Genomic DNA, 27,624 nt, shown 5'->3' with positions numbered 1-27,624 from the left:
AAAATTAAATCAATTTATAGAACTTAAGATTTTTTGAAAAGCTTCATTGGGAAATCTCTGGTAGTATTTGTATATAACTCAATAGTATGACACATAAGAAATGTGACTATGAGGTAATGAAACTTTTTAAAATAACAATTTTTATATTCATGTGACTCTCTTCCCAATCAAACTAATCAAGCTCAAAAGTTAAGATCTGGACTAGTTATGAAGCCAACTAAATATCTTTGAATTTTTCTTCCCTTTTTCCCAGACTCTAGCAGAGGTTTTTGGCATTGACACTAAAGCTTTAATCTGATAATAATAAATGACATATCTGATTGCATCACTGCAAAAGCCAGAGTACTGGTGTTTGTGTTTGATCCCACTGATCAATAGCAATATTAAGCAGCGTTAATATATCTAAGTTTGCTCATTTTAAAGTAACCCATTTGAAAATAATTTTAATAAATTAAAAATAGTAACATTAAATATGTGGGATTAGTCAACCCTTTATCTTAATTTTATTTGAGCCTTTTAATATTAATTATAGCTTTCTGCCTTATGTTTAATTATTTCTACACCTGTCTATTTCATACCATGAAATTGAAAGGAACATGTAACTTTCCACAGTATCTAGTAAGTAAACACTAACTGAAAGAATCAATATCTGTTTGTTGCATCTTTCAGATTCCTGTATGTAATGGTGCTGAAATCATTGATTACAGACTAGAATGGGGACAAACTGAAGAATCGATGCACTTGATTTACACTGGCTCTTGTCTGAGCTATGAAGTTAAAAGTCTCATTCCTGCAACTACGTATTTTTGCAGAGTTCAGGTAATCGTACAGTTCTTCCAATGTAAATAAGGCAACAGCTATTAACTTATGTTATCTACATTCATGATACTGGCACCATTTCCAGCATAGAGACCAGAAGGGAGTCACAGACTTCTAAATCTTAAATATTCCCCATATTCAGCAACAACATTCTAAGCCCCTTACCTCACATTTAAATCCCGCATAATCTGGCACCTACTTCCTATTCCAACTTGATCTGCCATTATTTTCTCTATAGTTATGTATTTCCCAAATTTTCCTAAACTTAATCACCTGAAATGCTTGTTTAAAAACACTGATTCCTGCACATTTACTTAGACCTATTAATCAAAATTTCTAATCCAAAGACTTGCTTATCTATATATTGCTAAAAAGCGCCCAAAGTGATAATTATTATCAATTAGGATAAACTACATAAAGTATTTCAAACAAGTTTACTCTACCACCACCCCCAAGTATGCCTTGTACATTTATTCATACTGTGTTACCCTCTTGTCCCATAAAACCAAGCTTTTATATAAATGTTTCCCTGAAAACTTGAGCTGGAAGTGATCTCTTCCTCTTCTGAGCTACTAGAATTATAAGACTCCTAACTTTCAGGTTTGGGAAGATAACCCAAGTTTAAAACAATATATTATTGTTTTATATATATTCCTTATATATTATCCCTATAAAGTTAAGCTATCAAACCCTAGGAGCCCTAATACTGGGCATCTAAACTGCATCTCCCAGATTGCCTTTCAAACTGGAAGTTGCTTTTTAAAAATCCTGTCAGATTTCTGGGTGTCCCTATTTTTTGTGTTGAAAAAATGTTTTCACAATATATATTTATTAGTTAGAATGCCACTACAATAGTCCAAAGGATAGGTTGGTTGCTGCAGTGGGAAAGCTGAAATGTTAATGGACTTGAAAGATATTAAAGGTAAAAATCAATGAAATGGGGTCCTGACAAGACAGAGTATCCCCACACCTCCCAGGCTGTCCTTCTTACAACTAAAAAACCCTGAACATGACACAACAAACAAGCATAGGAAGACTGAATGGGGGAAAGAAAAATGTGGAAAAAGATCCTAGGGACCTCACAAATTGAGGAACACCACAGTGTTGAGCCCCTAGGTTTTCTTATCACCTCCCACATATCTAAAAAAGGGTGCAGGAGAAGTCTCTGACTCCAAACTGCCAACAGGGACAGACAGGAAAAAACCTCCCAAATGACTGGGAAATGGTAGCCTAACAACAGAAAATATTACCCACCTTACTCCAGCCAAACATCAATGGAAAAACCACACACACCCCTGCCCTTCTCCACCCCTGAAGTTTCAACAAGCCGAGTAAAAAGCTGACCATCCAATTCACCCCAGAAGCAAGCAACATGCTTTAATTTCCCTACCCAGAGGTTTCAGTTTGGGCAGGGCCAAGCAGAGGGTTAATTTTCTATCCCCTGCTTGGCAGAAGCAGACAGTGTTCTGCTCGCATTCCCTTGCCAACTGGTGTCAGTATAGCCAAGCAAGGAGCTTACGATTGCCCATAACTCTCTGACAGAAGCAGGCAGCAGTACTTTAATTCCCCAGCAGGGATAATGTTGGCAAGCTGAGCCTCCACTCCCATCCAGTAGCAACTGGACTGAACAAGACAATGTGATTTGGACTATTTAGCACTCTACTTTACAGCTACTCCTGTGTCAGTGAGGCCCAGTTGGAAGCTAAACCTATATTTCCACCTACCAACGCTGAAACTGAAACAGCATATGGGAAGCAGGGATAGTCAGCACTCAGGTCTCCCCTTACTTGCTGTCAGCGAGGCCCAGTAGAGAGCTTAGCCTCCATCTCTACTCAGCATCCCAGAGAAAGATCTAGGCGGTGAAATGCTATGTTAACTGGCACTATACTCCCCCGACTCTTTCCCTTGGTGACTAGACCCAGGTGGGAGCTGGACTTCCATTCCCACCCTGAAGGAACACAGAGTTGTCTTGCACTCCCTCTTCCCCATGGTATCAGCAGGGCCCAGTGGAGAGCTGAGCTTATACCAGTATTCAGAAACAGTAATGCAGTACAAATAGTTGCCCCACTTTTGCTGGAAAGGTATCAAAGGGGCCTAGACAAGAGCTGAACTTCCACCCTACCCAACCTTTGTACTATACCTCCAGAGGGATACTAAACAACATGATTAAGACCCAGATTCTCATAATATTCAAAATGTCCAGAATAATCATTTGTCATTACAAGAACCAGGAAAGTCACAACTTAAGTGACAAAAAACAATGAACAGACTCCATGATTAATTAGAGGGTTGAATTATCTGACAAGGATTTAAGCAGCTATCAAAAAAAAAATGCTTCAACAAGCAATTATAAGTTATCTTGAAACAAATGAAAAAACATTTTTAAAATCTCAGCAAAGAAACGGAAATTATAGAAAAGAACCAAATGGAAATTATAGAACTTAAAAATACAATAACCAAAATAAAAACCTTACTAGATGGGCTCAATAGTACAGTGGAGATCACAGAAGATAGAATCAGTGAACTTAAGGACAGATTAATAGAGTTTACCCAATCTAAACACTAGAAAGGATTTAGAAAGAATAAAATGAACAGAGTCTCAGAGACATAAGGGATAACAAAAGAGCTAATAGTCTTATCATTAAATTCCCAGGGAGAGAAAAGAGTGGGAATGAAAAATTATCCAAAGAAATTAGGAAAATTTCCCAATTTAGGAAAAACATAAATCAACAAATTCAAAAAGCTAAGCAAATTCAAAATAGGATTAAAAAAACAAACAAAGAATTCCACACCACCAAAATACATAATTAGATTTCTGAAAACAAAGGGCAAAGAAAAAAATCTTGAAAGCACCCAGAGAGAAATGGTACATTACTTATAGGTAAACACCAATTCAAACGAGCAAAGGTATCTCATCTGAAACCTCAGAGGCCAGAAAGAAGTGACACACATTTTTCAAGTACTGAAAGAAATTATCTGTCAAGTGCAAACTATATTTAGCAAAAACTAACCTTCAGAAATGAAAAAGAAATAAAGACATTCACAGATTAAGATAAACTAATAATTTCTTGCCAACAAACCTACCCTTTAAAAATAGCTACAGAAAGTATTCTAGATAAAAAGGAAATGATAACATAAGGTTTGGAACTTCAGAAAAGAAATAACATTGGGATTATGTTCCAAGATGGTGACATTAAGAGGCTCCTAAACTGAGCCTCCTCCCATAGACACACTAAAACTATAGAAACTAGCTGAGCAACTCATTGGGCAAATGAGAAATATATCTACATCAAAATGGGTAGGAGAGGCTAAGATACACACTCACCATAAACCCCACATCTAGCACAGCAACATACAATTAGGAAGGAACTCATAACTTCCAGGTTCTCCCTAGGTAGTGAAAACATAGCACCCCAACTTTTAAGATTTCTACCTAAGGGATGAGCCCTCAAAACATCTAATTCTGAAAGCCAATGGGACATCATCCAGAAGACCCAGAGGAACTTGCAGTTGTAGGTGCCAGAGTACTGTAGCAAACAAAGAAACAGTTTTTAATTGGCTGTTGCCTCAGGGCTCAGCACAGAGGCACCAGTCAGAAATACCCACCTCCAGGTCTTTCCCTGAAAGCGGTTGATTTGCATATCTTAAAAGATGAAGTCTGAATCTAGTCCTGACTGAGATCAGCACCTTTGGGATACTGACAGATCTTGGCACACACTGAACTACTGGAAACTACTAAAAACAAAGAAGGTGGCTTGAACAATCACTAAGGTTTTAGAGAATATAAGGATCTAGGGCAAGGTGGCACAATAAGGAGGTTCATCTCCTGCATGAGGCCACTCCTTCAAGACCAGAAAAGGTGGCTGTTTACCTAATACACACACACACACACACACACACACACACACACACACACACACAGCATAGAGCATAGAGAGGGAAAATGAATAGAGGAATATGTTCCAAGCAAAAGAACAAAAGAAAACTCCATGAAATGGAGATAAGTATTTTACTTGATAGAGTTCAAAATAACTATAAAGATGCTCACCAAGGTCAGGAGAACAATGCATGGACTAAGTGAGAATTTCAACAAGGAGATACAAGTAAAAAAAATACCAAATAAATCACATCAGTGAAGAATATAACAACTGAACCGAAAATTTCAATAGAGTATTTAACAACAGATAAGATCAAGTGGATATAAGGCTCAGCAAATGGAACAGGACAGTAGAGCTCATTCAATCAGAGAATCAAAAAGAGAAAAGAAGGAAAAGAATGAAGATAGCATAGGAGACTGATAGGATACTATCAAGGAAACCAATATTTGCATTATATGGATCCCAGGAGGAGAAAGAGAAAATGGCAGAAAGCATATTCAAAGAAATAATAGTTTAAAACTTCCCTAAACTGGGGAAAAAAATAGACATCCAGGTCTAGGAAGCCTAGAGACTTCCAAATAAGATAATCCCAAAAGACCCACACAACACACATAATTGAATTGTAAAAAGTTTAAGACAATAAGAGAATCTCAAAAGCAGCAAGAGAAAAACAACTTGTTGTGTACAAGGGAACCCCCAAAAGACTACCAACAGATTTTTCAGCAGAAACATTACAGGACAAAAGGGAGTGCCATGATATATTCAAAGAGCTAAAGGAAAATACCTGCCAACCAGGAATACTCTACCAGCAAAGCTGTCCTTCCGAATTGAAGAAGACATCAAGAATTTTCCAGATAAGCAAAAGATGAAGGAGTTCATCACCCCTAGATTGACCTTACAAAAAATGTTAAAGTGACTTCTTTAAGATGAATGAAAAGATGCTAATATGTAACAAGAAAACATACCAGAATATAAATCTCACTGGTAAAGGTAAATACATAGTTAAACGGAAGTGAGTAAATCACTTATAAATCTAGTGTGAAAGTTAGACAAAATTACTAAAAAATAACTATAATTACAAAAGATAAAAGATATAAATTGTGACATCAAAGACATAAAAGGATACAGAGTAAAAATATACATCTTAAGTATGTGTTCAAGCTTGTTAATATCACCTTTAAATAGACTGTTATGATGCCTTATATAAACTTCAAGGTGATCACAAAGCAAAAACCTGTAATATACACACTAACGATAAAGAGAAAGGAATCTAAGCATACCATTCTACAAAATCATCAAATCATAAAGAGAGCAAGAGAAGAAACAAAAGAATTGGAAAGCAGCAAGAAAACAGTGAACACAATAACAAAAGTAAGTCTAAACCTATCAATAACTACTTTAAATGTAAATGGACTAAGTTCTCCAGTCAAAAGGCACAGTGGCTGAATGGACAAAATAACAAGACCCAACTATATGCTGCCTACAAGAGATTTACTTCAGCTTTAAGGATACACACAAACTGAAAGTGAATAGAAAAAGATATTCCATGCATGTGAAAACCAAAAGAAGTCAGGGGCCTGGGGAAGGAAATAGACATACAAGTCTATTACAGTTGATATACAATATTATATTAGTTTCAGGTGTAAGCATATTAGACATTTAGATAACTTACAAAGTGATCACCCCCAAAAATCTAGTACCCATCTGATATTATACATATTTATTACATTATTGACTATATTCCTCATGCGATACCTTACATCCCCATGACTATTTTGTTACTAATTTGTATTTCTTAATCCCTTCCCCTTTTTTACTCACTGCCCAACCCCCCCATCTGACAACTCTCAAAATGTTCTCTGTATCTATGAGTTTGTTTCTGTTTTGTTTATTTTGTTCTTTAGATTCCAAATAACTGAAATCATATGGCATTTGTCCTTCTCCAACTTATTCTACTCAGCATATTACCATTGAGGTCCATCCATGTTGTTACAGATGGCAAGATTTCATTCTTCTTTATGGCTGAGTAATATTCCATTGCATATGTGTACCACTTCTTTATCCATTCATCCATGAATGAATATCTGTATTGCGTTAATATCTGGGCTACTGTAAATGCTGCAATGAACATATGGATTCATATGTCACTTCAAAGTAGTGTTTTGGGCTTCTTCAGATAAATACTCAGAAGTGAAATGACTGGGTCCTTCGTCTTTTGTTATAGCCTTTGTGTTAAAGTCTATTTTGTCTGATTATAAGTATCGCTACCCGAGTTTGTTTGTTACTTCCATTTTCATGAAATAGCATTTCTCATCCCTTTTCTTTCATTCTGTGTGTGTCTCTTGACCTAAAGTGAGTCTCTTGTATGAAGCATATATAGGGGCCTTATTTTTTAATCATTCGGCCACCCTCTGTCTTTTGATTGGAACGTTTAATCCATTTACATTTAAAGTGATTGTTGCTAGATATGTACTTATTGCCATTTTATTATTCATCATTTTTATCTTCTTTTTTTCTTTTTTCTTCTACTTAAAGAAATCCCTTTAACATGTTTTGGTAATATTGGTTTGGTGGTGATAAACTCTCCAGCTTTTTCTTGTCTGGGAAGCTCTTTAACTCTCCTTCAATTCTAAATGATACATTTGCTGGGTAATCTTGGTTATAGGTCCTTTCTCTTCATCACTTTGAATATTTCATGTCAATTTCTCTGGCCTGCAAAGTTTCTGTTGAGAAATCAGCTGATAGTCTAATAGGAGATCCCTTGTAGGTAAGTGCTTTTCTCTTACTTCAAGATTCTTTGTTTTTAACCTTTGGCATTTTAACTATAATGCATCTTGGTGTGGGTCTCTTTGGATTCATCTTGTTTGGGACTCTCTGAGCTTCCTGGACTTGTATGTCTATTTCCTTCCCCAGGTTAGGGAAGTATTCATCATTTTTTCTTCAAATAAGGTTTCAACTTTTTGCTCTCTTCTCCTTCTGGTACCCCTATGTTGGTATACTTTATGTTGTCCCAGAGATCCCTTAAACTATCCTCATTTTTTTCAATTCTGTTTTCTTGTTGCTGTTCCAATTGGATGTTTTCTGCCAACTTATCTTCCAAATCACTGATTCGATCCTCTGTTTCATCTAATCTACTGTTAATTCCCTCTAATATATTCTTTATTTTGGTAATTGTATTCTTCATTTCTGACTGGTTCTTGTTTATGTTTTCTATATCCATTTTTATGTTTCCTATCTCTTTGTTGAAATTCAGATCATTGAACATCCTTATAAACAGTGTTTTGAACTCTGCATCTGGTAGATTGCTCTTCTCCTTTTGTTTAGTTCTTTTTCTAGAGCTTTGTCTTGTTCTTTCATTTGGGACATGTTTCTTTGACTCCTCATTTTGGCTGCCTTCCTGTGTTTGTTTTTATGTATTAGGTAGAGTTACTACATCTCCCAGTCTAGGTAGAGTGGCTTTATGTAGTAGGTTTTCTGTAGGGCCCAGTAGCGGAGTCTCCCTGCTCACCTGATCTGAGTGCTGCAGGTGTGTCCCCTGCGTGAGTTGTATGTGCCCTCCTGTTGTAGTTGAGCCTTAGTTGCTGTTGGCACATCAATGGGAGGGATGTACCTTCAGGTGGACTGGTTGTAAGGACTGGCTGTGACTACAGTGGAGAAGCTGTTGTGCAGGGGCTGACCCTGCAGAGCAAGATTCACTTTAGCAAGGCTCTAGAGCCTGCCCAGTCCGCCATTTGTGTGTGTGTTATCCACATAGGCGGCCAGGTGGTGCTCTGGCACAGTCAGAGTCTGCCAATAGGCATGCCTGCCCTGGGGCCTCCTGGGAGGTATACCACCACAAGCCAAGTTCAACTACCACCTGTACCCTGCCTGGGGCCACCTGGCATGAGCCATAAAGCAACTGGCAGATAGCAGATAGCTATCATCCATGCTGAGCTTGGAGGTACCTGTAAGAGGCCAAGCCTTGAACTGAGGCTAGCTGCTGCCAGTACCAGTGTTGGGAGTGCTAAGCAAGTGGTACAGGGCATGCAGAGGCCTGATGCTGCTTGTTTGGGTTTTTGAACCTTTGAGAGTTTTTAGAAAAGTCCACAGCACAAGCAAAGACAGGCTCTTTGTATGGAAAAGCCACTGGAAGCAGCTTGGGTGGGCCCACGAGTTGGGTGGGACAGAGTCTCAGGGAATTACTAAGTGGGGTGAACTGTTTTAGCTAAGTTGATGGAGACTCAGGTATGGTGCCCACCTGTGTGTGCAAGGTGAGGGGAGGGTTCAACAAAGGAACAATGGCTCCTGCCAGCCCTTATGTCTAAAATAACATTGCCTCTCCAGTCCTTACTCTGAAGCCAGACAATTCAGTTACTCCCACTATGTCTCTGGTGCCTTTTGAGCAGCTGCCCCAATGCTGGAGCTTGGAGGAAGTGAATCTGTCAGCAAGTAAGAATGTGCCCTTAAAGGGAATGCCTGGAACTCCAGCTACCTTTGGTCTCACTCAGCCACAATCTCCACTGGTTTTCACAGCTAGAAGTTATGAGGACTTCTCTTTATGGCACGGGAACCCTGGAGTGGGAAGCCTGATGCAGGCTGGGCCCCCTCGCACCTCAGTGGGGATATCTGCAGTTGAGGTATCCCTCCCAATTTTTAACCATCGCACATGGGCATGGGACCAGCCTATTCTGTGTCTCTGCCTTTCCTACCAGTCTTGATGTGGCTTCTTCTGTTATAGGAGTTCTGTTCAGCTAAACTTCAGGTGATTTTTCAATGATGGTTGCTCTGTAGTTTAGTTGTAATTTTGAAGTGGTCATGAGAGAAGGTGAGCACAGCCTTTACCTGCTGCACCACCTTGACCAGAAATCTCAGGGATAGCTATACTTACATAATAAAATTTCAAAATAATTTTCAACAAAATAGGTTTTCAACCAAAGACTGTATTAAGAGACAAAAAGGAGGTCAATCCAATAAGAAGACATACCATTTATAAATACTGATGCACCTGACATAAGAGCACCTAAATATATAAGGCAAATACTAACAGAACTGAAGTGATAAATAAACAACAATTCATTAATAGTAGAGAACTTTAGTATCCCACATTTTCAACAATGGATAAATGATCTACAGAGAATATCAAAAAGAAAACATTGGACTTAAACTTCACGCTAGACCAGATGGACTTAACAGACATTTACAAAACATTCTGTCCAACAGCAGAATTTCTACACAATCTTCTCAACCACAAATAGAACAGCACTCAGATAAATCATGTTATGTGACAAAAAAGATCTCAATAAATTTAAAAATACTGAAATATCAAGCATAGCATATTTTCTCATCACAGTGGTATAAAACTGGAAATCAATTACAAGAAAAAAATTGGAAATTTTAAATATGTAGAGATTAATCAATATGCTACTGAATGGCCAAAGGGTCAAAGAAGCCAAAAGAGAACTCAGAAAATATCTTGAGACAAATTAAAATGGAAATACAACATACTTACGGGATGCAGCAAAAGCAGTTATGAGAGAAAAGCTTATAGTGATAAACGTCCACAGTAAGAAAAAAAGATAAACAACCTAACTTTATAATTCAAGGAATAAGAAAAAGAACAAATTAAGCCTAGTAGAAGGATGGTAATAATAAAATAATAATAATCTAGAAGAAGGAAATAAAGATCAGAGTGGAAATAAATGAATTAGAGACTAAAAAGACAACAGGAGTGATCAATTGTATGATCCTCTAAATAGATGTAGAAAAAGCACCTAAAAAAACTTTATATCCATTCATGATTTTAAAAAACTCTCTACAAAGTGGGTAGAAAGGGAACATATTTCAACATAATAAAAGCCACATATTACAAGCCCAGATCTAACACTCAGTAGTGAAAACCCAAAAGCTTTTCCACTAAGATCAGGAACAAGACGAGGATGCCCATTCTTACCACTTTTATTCAACATAGCACTAGAAGTCCCAGCCAGTGCAACTACACAGGAAAAAGAAAAAAAGCATCCAATCAGAAAGTAAGAAGTAAAATTGTTTCTATTTGCAGATGACATGATATTGTATGCAACCACAAAAAACCTCAAATAGCCAAAGCAATCCTGAGAAAGAACAATAAACTGGATGTATAACTATAACTGATTTCAAACTATATTACAAAGCTATAGTAATCAAAACAGTAAGGTATTAGCAGAAAAAACAGACACATAAATCAATGGAACAGAATTGAGTGCTCAGAAATAAACCAATGCATATATGGTCAATTAATTTATGACAAAGGAGCCAAGAATACACAATGGGGGTGGATCATCTCTTCTAAATGTTGAACTGGACTTCCACATGCAAAAGAAAGAAACTAATCCTCTGTTTAGACCATATACAACAATCAACCTACAAGGAATTAATGACTTGAACATAAGACCTGGAACCATAAGATACTGTGAGAAAATATAGAGGGTAAGCTCCTTGACCTGAGTCTTGGTAATTATTTATTTTTTGACTTGACACCAAAAGCAAAGGAGAAAAAAGCAAAAATAAACAAGAGGGAATATATCAAAGTAAAAAGCTTCAGCACGGCAGAGGAAACCATCAAAAAATTAAAAAGCAACCTATGAAATGGGAGAAAATATTTGCAAATATTATATCCGATAAGTGATTAATAGCCAAAACATACAAATAACTCTTAAAACTCAATAGCAAAAATAAACAAATAAATAAAAATCCAATTTTAAAATGGGTAGAGTCACTGAACAGATATTTTCCAAAAGAAAACATATAATTGGCCAACAAGCACATGAAAAGGTACTCAACATCACTAATCATCAATGAAATGCAAATTAAAACCACATGAGTTGCCATAGCACATCTGTTAGAATGACTATCATCAAAAGGCAAGAGAGGACTAGTGTTGGCAAGGATGTAGAGAAATGGGAACCCATTTACACTGTTGGTCATAATATAAAAATAGTGCAGTCACTATGGAAAACAGTTTCAAGGTTCCTGAAATAATTGAAAATGGAACTACTATGTGTTCTACCAATATTTAAGAGACATCTACATTCCCATGTTCATTGCAGCATTATTCACAATATCCAAGATATGAAAACACCCAAGTATTTTATTCAGCTATGAAAAAGAAGGAAATACTGCCATTTGAAACCACATGAATGCATCTTGAGGGCTTTAGGTTAAGTAAAACAACCCAGACAGAGAAATACAAATATTTATATATAACATCTTTTTTTTTTTAAGCCAAATTCCCAGAAACAGAGGGTAGAAAATTTTTTGCCAGGGGCTGGTGGGTGGGGGAAATAGGGATAGGCTGGTAAAATGATATAAACTTTCAGCTATAAGATTAATATGTTCTGAGTATCTAATGTAAAACAACGTGACTATATATTTGATAAAACCATTACATAATTGAAATTTGCTAAAAGAGTGGAATGTAAATGTTCTCTCCAAAAAATAATGATAAATATGTGAGGTTATGGTTATAATGATTAACTAGATGGTGGGAATCCATTCACAATGTATATGTATATCAAATCATCATGATGTACCCTTTAAATATATGATGATTTTATTTATCATTTATACCTCAATAAGGCTGTAAAAATAAAATAAATTGGAATGGGTAAAAATGGGGATAAATATATAATAGACCACCTTCCTTATAGGTTCTTGAAATGTATTTAATGTTTAAAGCAAAAATTATAACACCATCTATTGTGGTGCTCAATATATAGAGAGGAAATACTTAATACAATCATATTTTTTTAAGTGAGGAGAGTAAAGATACCCTCTAGACTTCACTCAAACTGATAAAACAGCAATACTAATAGACCGCAGTAAGTTCTATATGTACATTTTAATATCTGGGAAACCACTAAGAAAACTATGTGAAGCAATATACTTAAAATACTATAAGCAAATCCAATCAAGTTTTCCAAAAAGTATTCAAGTATCACATAGGAAAGTAAAAAATGAACCAGGAGACTTGAGATGGGAGACCCCAGCAGTGTCCAGGGAAAAGGGAGGTGGCCTTTGTTTTCCAGGCCTCAGCCTCACAGATCACTGCCCTGACTCCTTGCCAGGAAGGAAGCTACTGAGGCCAGAGACACAGTGAAAAAAATTACATTCAGCTTGAGGGGAGGTGCTCCTTGGGGAATGAGGTCACTATTGCCAGGTAAGAAATAGAAGAAAAACAGAAGCAACAGAAAAAAAGGCAGACTTAGGTCCTAGCTTATTAATTATTAAATCTAAAAGTCTAAATATACTAATTAAAAAACAGAGATGGAAGAATGGGTCAAAAAATTATAGAACAATATTCTGCCTACAAGAAACTTACTTTAAATACAATAGGAAAGTTGGATGGAAAAGGATGGAAAAAAGATATACCATACAAACATTAATAAAACCAAAAAGCAGGAAAAGCTACATATATGAAGACTTCAAAACAAAGAAATTTCTAGAGACAAAGAGGGACATTACATAATGATAAAAGGATCAAATTCCCAAGACACATAAATATCTTAAATGTGTATGCACCAAACAACAGAACCATAAACTATATGAAGCACAGACTGATAAAACAGAAAAGAGAAATAAGCAAATCCACATTTATAGCTGGGGATTTCAATACCCCTCTCAGCAACTGATAAAACTACGAAACAGAAAATAATCAAGGATATTGAACTGCAGAACAACACAATCAAGCAACAGGATCTAATATACATTATTTCAACACACCACCTAACAACAGCATAGAAGATCACATAGTCTTTTCAAGCATCCATACATAGCACATTCACCAAAATAGGCCATATCCTGGGCCATAATACAAACCCTAACAAATATAAAATAATTGAAATCACAGAGTTTGTTCTCTGACCATAATAAAATCAAACTAAAAGACAACAGAAATATCTTTGAAAACAGGCAGAAATTAAACAATACATTTCTAAATAATGCATGGGTCAAAGAAGAAATATTAAAGAAAAAATTATATTCATAGAACTGAATGAAAATAAAAACACAATATACCAAAATAGGTGGGATGCACCTAAAGCAGTGCTGACAGAGAAATATATAGCACAACATCCTTATGTTACAAAAGAAAAGGATTCAAATCAATAATCTAAGCTCCTACCTCAATTAGTTGATAGAAGAACAAAATGAACCCAAAGCAAGCAGAAGGAAGGAAATAAAAAGATACAAGCAAAGATCAATGAAATTGAAACAGGAGAACAATAAATAAAGAAAATCAATGAAACATAAAAGCTAGTCTTTGAAAAAAATCAATAAAATTGATAAAACACTTGTAAGACTGACGAAGATAAAAAGACAGTATATACAAATTACTAATATCAGGAACAAAATATAGGGTATCACTAGATTCTTCAATCATTAAAAAGATAATAAGGGAATACTATGAACAACTTTATACTCATAAATGTAATAAGAAGAAATGGACAAATTCCTTGAAAACCACGAACTACTAAAACTCAGCCAAAAGGAAATGGACCATCTGAATAGCCCTATTGTCATCAAATAAATTGAATTTGTAAATTTAAAAAGCCCTGGGGAAAAAAATATCCAGGCTAGGATGCTTTCACTGGAGAATTCTGCAAAGCACGTAAAGAAAAATTAACACCAATTTTAAATAATCTCTTCAAGAAAAAAGAAGATGAGAGAGCTCCTAATTCATTTTATGAGGTCGGGATTACCCTGAAACCAAAATCAAAGGCAATACAAATAAAACTGCATCCAATAACTCATTTATATGCAAAAACATGCTCAATGAAATATTAGCATATCCAATCCAGCATTGTATAAAAAGAATTATACATCATGACCAAGTGGGATTTGTTTGTTCCAGGTATGCAACCCCAGTTCAAAACTGGAAAACCAACCAATGTAATCTACTATACAAACAGGCTGGAGAAGAAACATCGTGTGACCATAACAAATGAAACAGATACATGCAAGCTCATTCTAAAATTTATATGAAAGGTCACAGGACCTAGAATAGATAAATCATTCTTGAAAGAGAAAAATAAGGTGGAAGAAATCACTCTACTTAACGTTAAAGATTATAACTACAGTAATCAAGACAGTATAGTATTAATGGAGGGACAAACACATAAGTCCATGGAACAGAATAAAGAAGCCAGAAATCAATCCACACAATTATATGCAACAAATTTTTGACAAGATGCAAATGAGTTGCTGATTACCTTTTAAGCAAATTATGCCAGAGAAACTGGATATCTATAGGCAAAAAAAATATTAAAATCAACCTAAGCTTCACACCTTATACACAAATTAACTCAAAATAGATCACAGAAAACTGAAAATTAAAACATAAAACTATAAAAACTTTTAGGAAAAAAATCACAAGAGAAAATCCTCAGGATCTACGCTAGGCAAAGACTTCTTAAACTTAATACTGAAGCATAAGCCATAAAATGAAAAATTAATAAATTTGACCCTAAATGTAAAAACTTTTACTCTGCATAAGACTCTGTGGAGAAAATGAAAAGAAAAGCTTCAGATTGGGAAAGAATCTTCACAAAATACATATCTGACGAAGGACTAATATCTAGAATATGTAAAGAACTCTCAAAACTCAGCAGGTAAAAACCCAAACAACCCAGTTAGAAAATGGGCAAAAGAGTATATACAGATGGCAAATAAGCACATGAAAACATCTTCAACATCACTAGCCATTAGGGAAATGAGAATGGATAAAATAAGAAATAGTGATAACAGTAAATACTGGCAAAGATGGAAGAAACTGGATTATTCATAAATTTCTGGTGAGAATTACATGCACTTTGGAAAAGAGTATGGTAGTTTCTTACAAAATTAAACATGCACTTATATGTCCAGCACTCTTGGGCACTTATCTCAGAGAGATGAAAATTTATGTCAACAATAAAAACCTGTATATGGATGTTCATGGCACCTTTATTTATTTGTAAGAGCCAAAAACTAGAAAGGGGTAATATGTCCTTCAACAGGTAAGTGGTTAAACAAACTGCAGCACAACTGTACCATGACATACTATACAGCAGTAAAAAGAATCAAACTATCCATATGCATGACTTTGATGGATCTCAGGAGAGTTATGCTGACTGAAAAAAAAAGCCTAAAAAAATTGCATACTGTATTATTCCATTTATATAACATTCTTGAAATGACAAAATTATAGTGATGGAAATACAAATTACTGATTTCTAGGGATTAGAAAAAGGAGGGAGAGAGGTTTCTGTGGCTATAAAAGGGTAGCACAAGGGATTACAATAATGGAACTTCTATATCTTTTTTATGCTTTATTGAAATATAATACACAGTTGCTCATATTTACATTCTACAATTCAATGATTTTTTTTTCAATTCGGCATATAATAATATATTAGTTTCGGTTGTATAGCAAAGTAATTAGAGATCTATATAATTCACAGTAATCACTCCACTAAATCTAGTACCCCTCTTCCCCCTTACATATTTATTACATTATTAACTATTTTCCTTAATGCTATACTTTATATCTCCATGTCTATTTTGTAATTATCCATCTGTACTTCATCCCTTTGCTCCTTTTTGCCATCCCCCTCAACCCCTCCCATCTAGTAGCCCTCAAAATATTCTCCATATCTATTGTTCTTTAGATCCATATATGTGAAATCATGTGATATTTGTCTTTTTCTGACATTTCATTCAGCAAAATATGCTCTAGGTCCACCAAGACACTATCTCTTTCCATCCCCTTTTAGTCTGTGTGTCTTTTAATCTGAAGTTAGTCTCTTGTAGGCAGCATATGTAGGGGTCTTATTTTCTTAACATTCAGCCACTCTATCTTTTGGTTGGAGCACTTAATTCTTTTCCCTTTAACGTACTTCTTGATAGGAATGTAGTTATTACCATTCTTTATTCATGTTTTTGATACATGTTTTTTCTTCTTGAAGAAGTCCCTCCAACATTTCCTGTAATATATGCTTAGTGTCAATAAATTCCTTTAGCTTATTTTTGTGGGAAACTCTTTATCTGTCATTTGACTTTAAACGATAGCTTTGCTGGATAAATTATTCTTGGTTGTAGATCCTGGGTTTTCATTACTTTGAGTATTTGTGCCAAGCCCTTCTGTCCTGCATAATTTCTTTTGAGAAATCAGCTGCCAATCTTATGGGTGCTCCCTTATAGGTAACTAACTGCTTTTCTCTTGCTGCTTAATTATGATGTGTCTTGGTGTGGACCATTTTGGGTTCCTGGTTTTTGGGACTCTCTGAGCTTCCCAGGGTTCTATGTCTATCTCATTTACCAGGTGAGGGAAGTTTTCCATCATTATTTCTTCAAATAGCTCTTCAACATCTTGTTTTCCTTCCAATACCCCTATGGCATGGATATTTTTACATTTAAGTGTGTCCCATAGGCTCCTTAAATTGCTATTATAGTCTTGGCTTCTTTTTTCTTGCCAATCTGATTTGAGTGTTCTTGGCTTCCCTGTCCTCTATATCAGTGGCTTGATCCTCTTCTTCCTCCACTTTATTGATTCCTTCTAATATACTCTTCATCTCAGATAATGTGTCTTCATTTCTGACTGGTTCACTTTTATCATTTTCATTTCCATTTACGTTTTTTATCTCTCGGCTGAAGTTCTCACTGAGTTCATCTACACTTCCCCTAAGTTCATTGAACACCTTTGTAACCAGTGTTTTGAACTCTGAATCTGTTAGATTGCTTGACTCCATTATTCTTGGATCTCTGTTCTGTTCTCTCACATGGATTCTGCTTGTCTTTCCATTTTGGATGCCTTTCTGTGTCTGTTTCTATGTACTAAGCAAAGCACCTAAATCTCCCAGTCTTATTAGTGTGGATTTCTGTAGTAGGTGTCCAGTGGCACAGTCCTGAGAGGGGTTCAGCTGCAGGCCACATTTAGCTACAACCTGTGACCCTCCAGGGCCATGTGTTAAGATTCAGCAAGTAATCCACAGATGCTGTGCTTACTGTTGTCTCAAGAGACCATGTCAGAAACCGAGGTCAGCTGTCACTAGTGTGAGACTTGGAGATGGCTCAGCAAGGAGCACTGGACTCACTGAGGATACAACTGGATGTGGCTTGAGTAGGGCCGTGACATGGGGGAGGCAGACCTTCAGGGAATCCTCCGGACAGAGTGATCTCTGTTATCCAGTTTGATGACATGTCAGCTATGGAGGCACTGAGTCTGGGAGGGAGGAGGGCTCAACAGAGGAACAATAGATACTACCAGCACTTCTGCCTGGGAGAAAGTCTCGCCTCCAGCCCTCACTCCGACAATTCAGTATTCCCCTGTAAACCCCTGGTGCCTCCCACACTCCCCCAGAAGCTGACCAGGTGTTGGTGCTCAGAGGGAATAGGTCTGTCACCGCTAAAGTCCAGTCACAGACATGGCCCCTTTAAGAGGCACCTGCAGCTGCCAGCTGCCACTGCCACAGCTTCTGTCCCACTCAGCTGCTCAGAACCAAGTAACCTCCAGTCTTCGCCCTGTCCTACCTTCTGCCGTTGCATGGTAATTTCTTATTTCTCTCGCTAGTTGTAGTGGTTCTGTTAATCTAGATCCCAGGTGACTCTGCTTGCTATTTGATCCGTGTTTCTGTTACCACTTTGATTTGGTCACAGGAGGGATGAACTAAGCCTCTATATCATCTATGCCATTTTTTTCCTCCACAACTTCTATATTTTTATTGTGTTGGTGGTCACTATAAAATTATATAAAACTAAATTCACAAAAAAATTAATGCATGTAAATCTGATGAAACTTTAATGATGTCAATAGATTTTATCGATGTCAGTTTCCTGATTGCAATATTTCACTATAGTTATGCAAAATGTTATCTTTGTTGGGAAGTGGGTAAAGAGTACATATGAATCTACAATGATCTCAAAATAAACAAGTTTTTATAAAATCAGTGAAATTTGATAAGTGAATGTGATCTTTGGGCTACCACCAACAGAGATAGAAACTATGAGATGAAAAAAAGGAAGAAAATTTGATGGAGTAATAAGTTTGGTTTGGGTATATAAGTGTCCATAATAGCACTTTTCACTTACCTCTCATATTTAGACACTTCACCTTCCTAAATATGCACTCTAAAGATTTCGATGTGTGTCGGCATCTTTGAACCATACTGTTTCATATAACAATGTATACATGTATCAAATCTACACATTATACACCTTAAACTTACACGATGTTAGTGTCATCTATTATATCTCAATTTTTAAAAGGACCATATTGTTAGAATTTGAGCTTAAAAAAATTTATTTTTTTGCAGCAAAATGGTTTATGCAAAAAAAGTAATAATGAACTTCTAACACAGTATTCATTTTTAGGCTGTAAATATAGTTGGAGTTGGAATGTTTGGAGGAACTGGCACAGTAACCACACCAGCAAGTGTACCAGCAGTAGTACCAATGCTACATGAAGTTCAAAACAAAGTTCCTGCCAAACTGGCATCATCATGCATTGCTATTCAATGGGAGGAACCAAATTGTCATGGCTCTCCAATCACTGGATATAACATTCAATATGGAGACAGAAAAATTCTGACTGTTGATAGAGTAACAGAATGTCTTCTGAAAAATCTACACCCCGATACCATATACAAGTAAGTCACTTATGTCTTAATTTGGGTAAATATAAAGCCTTGAGAATTTTGAGCAAATGTACATTTGTATGTTTTATATAGCCTACATAGTATTTCCTTTGAAAGAGTCTTACTATTTTAGAACACTCTGGCATTACTAAGAGCCAGCTTCTCGTCATCCAGAATTCTCTATAGTAATAAGCAAATTTGAGATTTGTGTCTCAAAAATTTGTCTTTCATAATTAGTATAACATCATGATCAATATCCTACATAGGCTTACCAAGGGGTTAGCTTAAATGTAGAAATTTATTTTCTTTTCTAAATATAAATACAATTTATTTTCTTTCTTCTCACCACTAGAATCAGAATTCAAGCTATCAATCATTATGGACTAAGCCCTTTTAGCCAATCAATAAGAACCAAAACCAAGCCACTACCACCTGAGCCTCCACGTCTTGACTGTGTAGTCTATGGACACCAAAGCCTGAAACTGAAGTGGGGTAACTCTTCAAGCAAAGGGTCACTTTCCAACATTATAAGCTATAATCTGTTAATGGGAGCCCGATCTGGCAGGTAAACTATTTTTACTATTTAACATGTATTATAATAAAAATGTTTTAAAATTTCCTATCTTTCAAGTGGTTTCAATGAACTAATAGATATGAAAGCAGCCAGTGATCATGAGAGAGATATACTTTCTTCAGTTCCTACTGATAATTCAGCTCTCTGTTTTGCCTCTTCCAAAATATTTTATACAACACACATTAATACCAGGGTATAGAAATTATCAAAGAAATATGAAAGCCAGCTCCTTGCCATTATAATATTTACACTGATTTTTTCCTTTTGTGTTTTATCTATCTGGCTTCATGTTACTTTAGGACTTGTTCAGGTTTTAAAAACTAGTTTTAAGTCAGTTATATACTTATTTGTATGTGTACAACTACTGATTAATAACATTGTTTCTCCCATCTCGATTCCCATTCCCAGATTTTCTATCATTTACCATGGACCTTGTCAGATTCACAAAGTGCAAAGATTGAGTGAATACACTCAGTACAAATTTAAAATCCAGGCATGTAATGAAGCTGGTGACGGACCACTGTCTAGTATCTATACTTTCACTACAACCAAAACCCCACCTGCCACACTTAAAGGTAAGTGTTATAAGCTGTGATAATAAAGGTTGCATGAATTTGAGTTCATAAAACTCCATGGTAGAGTTTATTTTAAATATCTTAAATAGTCAACAGTATGATACCAAAAGAAACCAGGACTCAATTATGGATTCAAAAGGCAATACAGAATTAATGAGACTCCTGAAATCATAATATTTAAAAAATATATCTTTGGGATCAACTAAACCAGCCAATCACTCTATCACCACCGCCATTATTTTAAGAGGAAGAAGTCCCCCAAATGGTAAGAAATTTAGCTAAAGGACACTATGAGCCAGTAGCAGAGCCAAGATTGAAACTGTAGGCTCTTTATTCTCATTATGGTGCTCCTTCCACTTTATCATGATATACATTTCTTGTATTATCTTGTATTATTTCAAATGGATTAATACATAAAACTCATCAACTGATAGGTGTGATTATACTGATTAAAACTGAAATAAATAAGATTATGTAAACTTAGTATTTGGTACATATTTAGTACGAATTTGTAGTTTCATATTTGTTAAACTAGTACATATTTGGTAATTTTTGAAACTCGATTTTCTCTCCTTATTTAAACAATAAAATAAACTGCTGTTTATAATATATAACAAGGCCAATTTACAGTCATGAAAGCTCAAGTGTTGAGGATTTTTTCTTTCCAGTTATAAAATTCAGTGTTCTAATCTATCTACACAAGTCCAATCACTATTTTGACATCATTTGTTTTCAGTGTAAAACATTGGAATTAAACATGACAGACTACGATAATGCCTTGCTCTCTTTTTATGTATTTAAGCTCTGTTTTCCTGAAATGTAGAGAGATTAATAAAATGAAATAAAGATCCTGGCCTACTTTATTTACACAGGTGCTAAAATCCTAAAATTAGATTATTAATGAACGTAAAAATGCTTCCAAATATATGATGCATCATATAAATACAATGCAAGAGATTATACTGGCAGGGATTAAATACTAATAAAAGCTATAATAAAATCTTCCTAGAAAAACAGAAATGCATTATCAATTGATAATTTTAAGTTTTTAAAGTTTTAATTACAATCATGAAGATGCCTCAGGGTATAACAAAAACTTTACAGTAAGAACTATAACTATATATTTCCTGGATTAAGCCTACGTGGACTGCCTTTTAATGACCATGGAAAATTATAAGAGAGACTTCAATGTATTCAAGATCATCTAGGAAAAATGGAACCCTCTAAACGGAAATTCTCTTTTTCTAGCACCTAAATTACATCAGGTGAATAACAGTGTTTGCGAGGTCAAATGGGAGTCTTTGGAGCCAATAAAAGGTGATCCCATTGTTTACAATCTTCAACTCATCAGTGAAAAAGGAACTGATCTGGTAAATTTTTGCAAATTCATTCTTATAATGTTATAGTTTTATATCCTGTTAGAGACTGAGGTTTTGTCAAAGAGTAAGATATTATTTCAGGATGTTTAAAGTAACGTAATCTTATCCAAAAATCCTATCTGGTCCCTAAAGTTTTATATATGTAATACTTATTTGGGGACAATTATCTTATTCATTTAATTCATTACTATTGAATGATTTTGTATTTCTAGATTCCACTGACCACATGCACAACTCATTTCAAACCTAATACAATTAAAGTTTAACAATTTTAAGTCTTTACTGTCTCCCATACTGAGCAAAATTACCTAAGCAGTGCTGGGTCCTCTCAGGATATTAGAGACTTTAATAGTAAACTTGTGTTTTTTGTGTGAACATATTCATGAAATGAATTAATTAATTCATATTTTTTTCTGTTGTCAAAAACCATACCATGGTATTTTATTTGGTTATAAAATATTTTCTTTTTGACTCCTTTTCCTTTAGATTTACAAAGGACCAGATACTTCATTCTCCTTTTCTGACTTTCTCACAAATTCACATTATCGCTTCAAGGTCTGTGCTGGACGCCAATACCAGAATTCTGCTGGGTTACAAGAGATCTGGGGACGATACAGCCCCAGGGCTTTCTTCTCAACCTATAAGCATCAGCCAGGGACTGGAAAAAGAGGTGCAGGAAAGGGGGGAAGCAACCATACTGAAGATAAACGTGAAAAGCTCAGGATAGAGATGAGCGATGATACATTTATTCTAATCCTCATGATAGGATTTGCGCTAGTTGCCATTCTTTGTGCTGTCACAATTCAATACTTCCTAATCAACTAATCTATTTTTATGCATTTTCACCTTTTTAGGAAGTTCTAAAACAAATTATATCAAATATAGAAATTGCTAGATACATCTCAGTTTTTACTTAAAAGTGAACCTAAATTTAGTAGAAAGCCTTACAAATATTTACCTGACAGCAAAAGAACTACTTTACATTCAAGAAATTCATTGTGACAGTAGAAGAGATTTTTTTTTTAGAAAATAGATCTATTTTAAATTTGTGAACCTTAGTAACAAAACACTTCCACTATTATGTAAAACTATATAAAACCTCTCAGGAAAACTATTCCCGGCCTTAAATTTTTGAGTGATTATTTTTGAACATTTTTAAAAATTTTGAGAGGTAACAGCATTTTGGAATTTTACTTACAACAAAGTGAGAAAAATCAATTCTACATGTCAACGTTTATATGAAATAATAAAAGGCATCTACCAACCTTCTGTACCATAATTTTTTTTCAAAGTAGCATATTCAGCTGTTTGGCTTGTGCCCTGATTACTTTGATAGTGGGGAAATAGTAATTTACAGCACTTGAGAAGTAGAAGTAGGGAAGAGGGGAGCCCATTTTATACCATTCTAAACTCTAAAATACATCCAGATTGGTTATCTTCTAATCAGAATGATTAAACATACATACAATGACTCACTTTTACATAGCACATTAAAATGACTTCTTATCAAAACTGTTGGGTTCACATCCATTTCTAGTTACAAATGAAATATTTCTTTATTCCCACAATCCATTCTCTGGGAACTTTTTCATCAATACTGCAAGAGAGACATTACCCATTCTAAAAGACTATTTCCTACCTTTACTGAAAATGTTTAAATATTATCTCATATTTTAGAGTTTCTTCTTTGTGTTTTAAAAACTGAAAACTACAAATTCAACATAAAAAATATTGATTCTTATGTGTGCTAATAATTTTGGCATATCCGATGACATCTTTCATTGGGTTTTGCAATGAAATATGGAATGTTATACCATATTTACTAAGATGGTTGCTGTTCAATTTAGAGACTGAGGTATGGTTAAATATGGAAAACAGAGAAACGTGACAGAGTGAGAGATGTCCCAAGATCTTTCCCCTTTAAACAACAAGCTGAACATCTAAAACTCTACAAAAAACATCCAACCGCCACACCAGCATGTCTGAGCGTGTGATCTGCACATAAGAGCTACTACAGGAACTGAAAAAACAACTAGACCAGCAGATTGAGTTTCTTAGCAAGGAGACTGAAACTCTCAAAAAAAAATAGAACTTCTGAAGTTGAAGAACACACTGAAAGAGATGAAAAATGAAATACCAAGCTTGGGATAGTCAACCAAAAGGAGGAAAATATCAGTAATAGCGAAGACAGAAATCTGGAAATAAATCAGAAGGAAGAAGAGGGAAATCGAAGAATTAAAAATAATGAAAGAGAAATACAAGAACTAGCTGATACCATCAGGAAAGGAAACAAGAATAATGGGCATTCTCCAAGGGGAGGAAAAGCAGGGATTAGAAAACATTTTCAGACAAACAGTTGATGAGAATTTCCCAAATTTAAGAAATGAGATAGAGCTTGGAATTCAAGAAGTCAAAAGAACGCCCAATTACCTCAACCCAAAAAGGCTTTCTCCAAGACACATGTTATTAAAACTATCAAAAATCAATACCAAAGAAAGAATTCTCAGGGCAGCCAGGGAAAAGAGGACAGTAAATTATAAAGAACTTCTCGGTACCAACCTTACAAGCCAGAAAGGAGTGGAATCAAATATTCAAACTATTAAATAAAAGGAACTACCAGCCAAGAATAATGTATCCAGCAAAGCTCTCCTTTAAATATGAAGGAGAAATAAAGATCTTCCCAGACATAAAATATTAAGAGAATTCTCCACTATGAGGTTTGCATTATAGGAAATACTGAAAGGGGTCAGCTCACCTAAAACAAAATGACAAAAAAAAAAAAAAACCGTAACTACAAGTAAGGCAACTAGTAGGCAGACAGGAGCAGAAGAGTGCAACCCTTAAGAACAAGGCATTATAAGCTTAAACAATAAGAAGAGATTTGCTATAGCAAGATAGTAATAACCGTTCAGCATACATAGGGATAAACTGAGAAAGCAATAAGAGAAAAGAGGTGAATTCAGAGATCTAAATTCACAAAGAGGAATGGAGATGAAGCCCACATAGAAAAAAATAGATAGATTATACACACACACACACACACACACACACACACATACACACACACATCATAAACATAAACTATCCTCTAAATATTCATAATGGTAATCACATGCTAAAGATTCAGAACTGAACTATATAACATAAAACAAGAACCAGAAGCATAATCTACAAAAGCCAACCAAAAGACAAAATACAGACACACAAGGACAAGGAAGCAATTGAAACATTGAGCTACCAGAAAGCAAATGATAAAATGGCTATAAGAAGACCTCATATTTCAATAATCACCCAAAATGTAAATGAATTAAACTCACCAATGAAAAGGTACAGAGTTTCAGAATAGATCAAAAAACAAAACCCAACCATATGCTACCTCTGGAAAACACATCCCAGTTCCAAAGACAAATATAAACCCAAAGTGAAAGGGTAGAAAATGACATTTCAAGTAAATTGCATTCAGAGAAAAGCAAGAGTAGTGGTACTAACATTGGACGAAATAGACTTATAAATAAAAAAGTAAGGAAAGATACTGAAGGACACTTCATAATGATAAAAGAAATCATGCACCAAGAAAACATAACACTTTTTAATATCTATGCACCCAATCAGGGAGCTCTGAAATATGTAAAGCAATTACTAACAGAACTAAAAGGAGAAACAGACCAAAACACTAACATAGTAGGGGACCCAAATACCCCACTGTCAGATATGGACAGATCATCCAAACAAAATCAATAAGGAAATAACATTCTTAAATGACACATTAGACCAACTGGACATGATTGACATTTACATAGCTTTTCATCGCAAAACAGCTGCTTATACAGTCTTCTCTAGTATACATGGAACATCCTCAAGGATTGACCACATGCTAGGACACAGAGATAGCCACAATAAACATAAGAGGACTGAAATCATACCAACCATATTCTCTGATCATAACGCTTTGAAACTAGATATAAAGTGTAAAAAGAAAGCAGGAAAAAATACAAATACATGGAGATTAAACAACATACTACTAAAGAATAACTGGGTCAGAGAAGAAATAAAAAGAGATCAAGAAATACATAGAAACGAATGATAATGACAACACAACACATCAAAACTTTTGGGACAAGGTAAAAGTGGTCCAAAGAGGAAAGTTCATATCATTGCAGGCCTATCTCGAAAAACAAGATCGAACCCAAATAAACAACCTTACACTTCATCTTTAAAAACTAGAAAAGAATAAATGAAGAATAAAGTCAGCAGAAGGAAAGAAATAATCAAAATTACAGCAGAAATAAATGAAATTGAAAACAAAAAAAATAGAAAAAAATAAATGCAACAAAGAGCTGGGTCTTTGAAGAGACTGATAAAACTGGCAAGTCCCTGACTTCATCCCGGAGGCACAGGGATGGGTCAACATATGCAAATCAATTAATGTGATACACCACATAAACAAATTAAAAAATAAGGGTCATATGATTATATCAATAGATGCATAAAAAACCTTTGACTAGATACAGCATTCATTTATGGTCAAAACACTGAACGAAATTGGTATAGAAGGAAAGCACCTTAATATAATAAAGACCACTTATGACAAACCTTCAGCCAACATTATACTTAATGATGAAAAACTAAAAAATAGTCCCTCTAAGATCAAGAACAAGACAAGGCTGTCCACTGTCACCACTCTTATTGAATATAACATTGGAAGTCCTAGCAAGTGCAATCAGACAAGGGAAAGATATAAAAGGCATCCAAATAGGAAACAAAGAAGTCAAACTGTCACTATTTGCAGATGATATGATTCTCTATATAGAAAACTCTACAGGCTCCACAAGAACACTACTAGAAACAACAAGCAAAACAGTAAAGTCTCTGGATACAAAATCAACGTTCAAAAATCCATAGTTTTCCTATATTCTAATAATGAAATGTCAGAAAAAGAAGTGGAAACAATAATTCCTTTTTCAATTGCATCAAAAAGAATAAAATACCTAGGAATAAATTTAACGAAACAAGTGAAGGACCTTTATAATAACTATAAGACCCTATTAAAAGAAATCAAAGAAGATACAAAAAATGGAAAGGTATTCCATGTTCTTGGACCGGAAGAATCAACATAGTTAAAATAACCATATTACCTAAAGCAGTATACAGATTTAATGTGATCCCCATCAAAATATCATTAGCATTTTTTAAAGAAATAGAACAAAAAAATCATCAGATCTGTATGGAAGCACAAAAAACCCGAATTGCCAAAGCCATCCAGAGAAAAAAAAGAGCGAGAATGGAGGTATCACGCTGCCCAACTTCAAATTATACTACAAAATGACGGTAATCAGAACAGCATGGTATTGGCAGCAAAACAGACACATGGGCCACTGGAACGGAATCGAGAGTCTGGAAGTAAACCCATATTTATACAGGCTAATAATTTTCAACAAAGAAGACAAAAAACATACAGTGGAGAAAGGAAAGCCTCTTCAATAAATAGTGCTGGGAAAACTGGACAGACACCAGCAAAAGAATGAAACTAGACTATTTACCACCACAGACCAAAATTAACTCAAAATGGATTAAAGACCTAAATATAACACCTGAAATAATGAAATGCAAATAAAACATAAGAACTAAATTCAAGGACCTTGGACTTAAAGAGGATTTTATAAACTTGATCTCAAAAGCAAGGGATGTAAAAGCTAAAATAAATGAAAGGAACTACATCAAACTGAAAAGCTTCTGCTAAGCAAAACAAACCGTCCACAAGGTCAAAGAGAGAAC

General features: G+C 35.2%; 2 protein-coding genes across 5 annotated transcripts in view; one reads left to right on the top strand and one right to left on the bottom strand.

The window, feature by feature from the left end:
- Positions 1-23,118, top strand: part of LOC107503840 (fibronectin type III domain containing protein 3C1-like) — a 50,964-nt gene extending 27,846 nt beyond the window's left edge. For all 3 annotated transcript variants that reach the window (XM_036226966.1, XM_036226968.1, XM_036226967.1), the window contains 6 exons: positions 670-819; positions 19,059-19,333; positions 19,674-19,886; positions 20,304-20,470; positions 21,719-21,840; positions 22,336-23,118. In XM_036226966.1, coding sequence (XP_036082859.1) covers positions 670-819; positions 19,059-19,333; positions 19,674-19,886; positions 20,304-20,470; positions 21,719-21,840; positions 22,336-22,674 — 1,266 coding nt within the window. In that variant the 3' untranslated portion in view covers positions 22,675-23,118. The remainder of the gene's footprint in view (positions 1-669; positions 820-19,058; positions 19,334-19,673; positions 19,887-20,303; positions 20,471-21,718; positions 21,841-22,335) is intronic.
- Positions 1-27,624, bottom strand: part of LPAR4 (lysophosphatidic acid receptor 4) — a 430,666-nt gene that overhangs the window by 373,930 nt on the left and 29,112 nt on the right. The window lies entirely within an intron of this gene.

Source organism: Rousettus aegyptiacus, unplaced genomic scaffold (genome assembly GCF_014176215.1).
Source record: "Rousettus aegyptiacus isolate mRouAeg1 unplaced genomic scaffold, mRouAeg1.p scaffold_m13_p_9, whole genome shotgun sequence".
NCBI lineage: Eukaryota > Metazoa > Chordata > Mammalia > Chiroptera > Pteropodidae > Rousettus > Rousettus aegyptiacus.
Note: the sequence above shows the minus strand (reverse complement) of the source record. Positions and strands in the feature narration are given on the sequence as shown.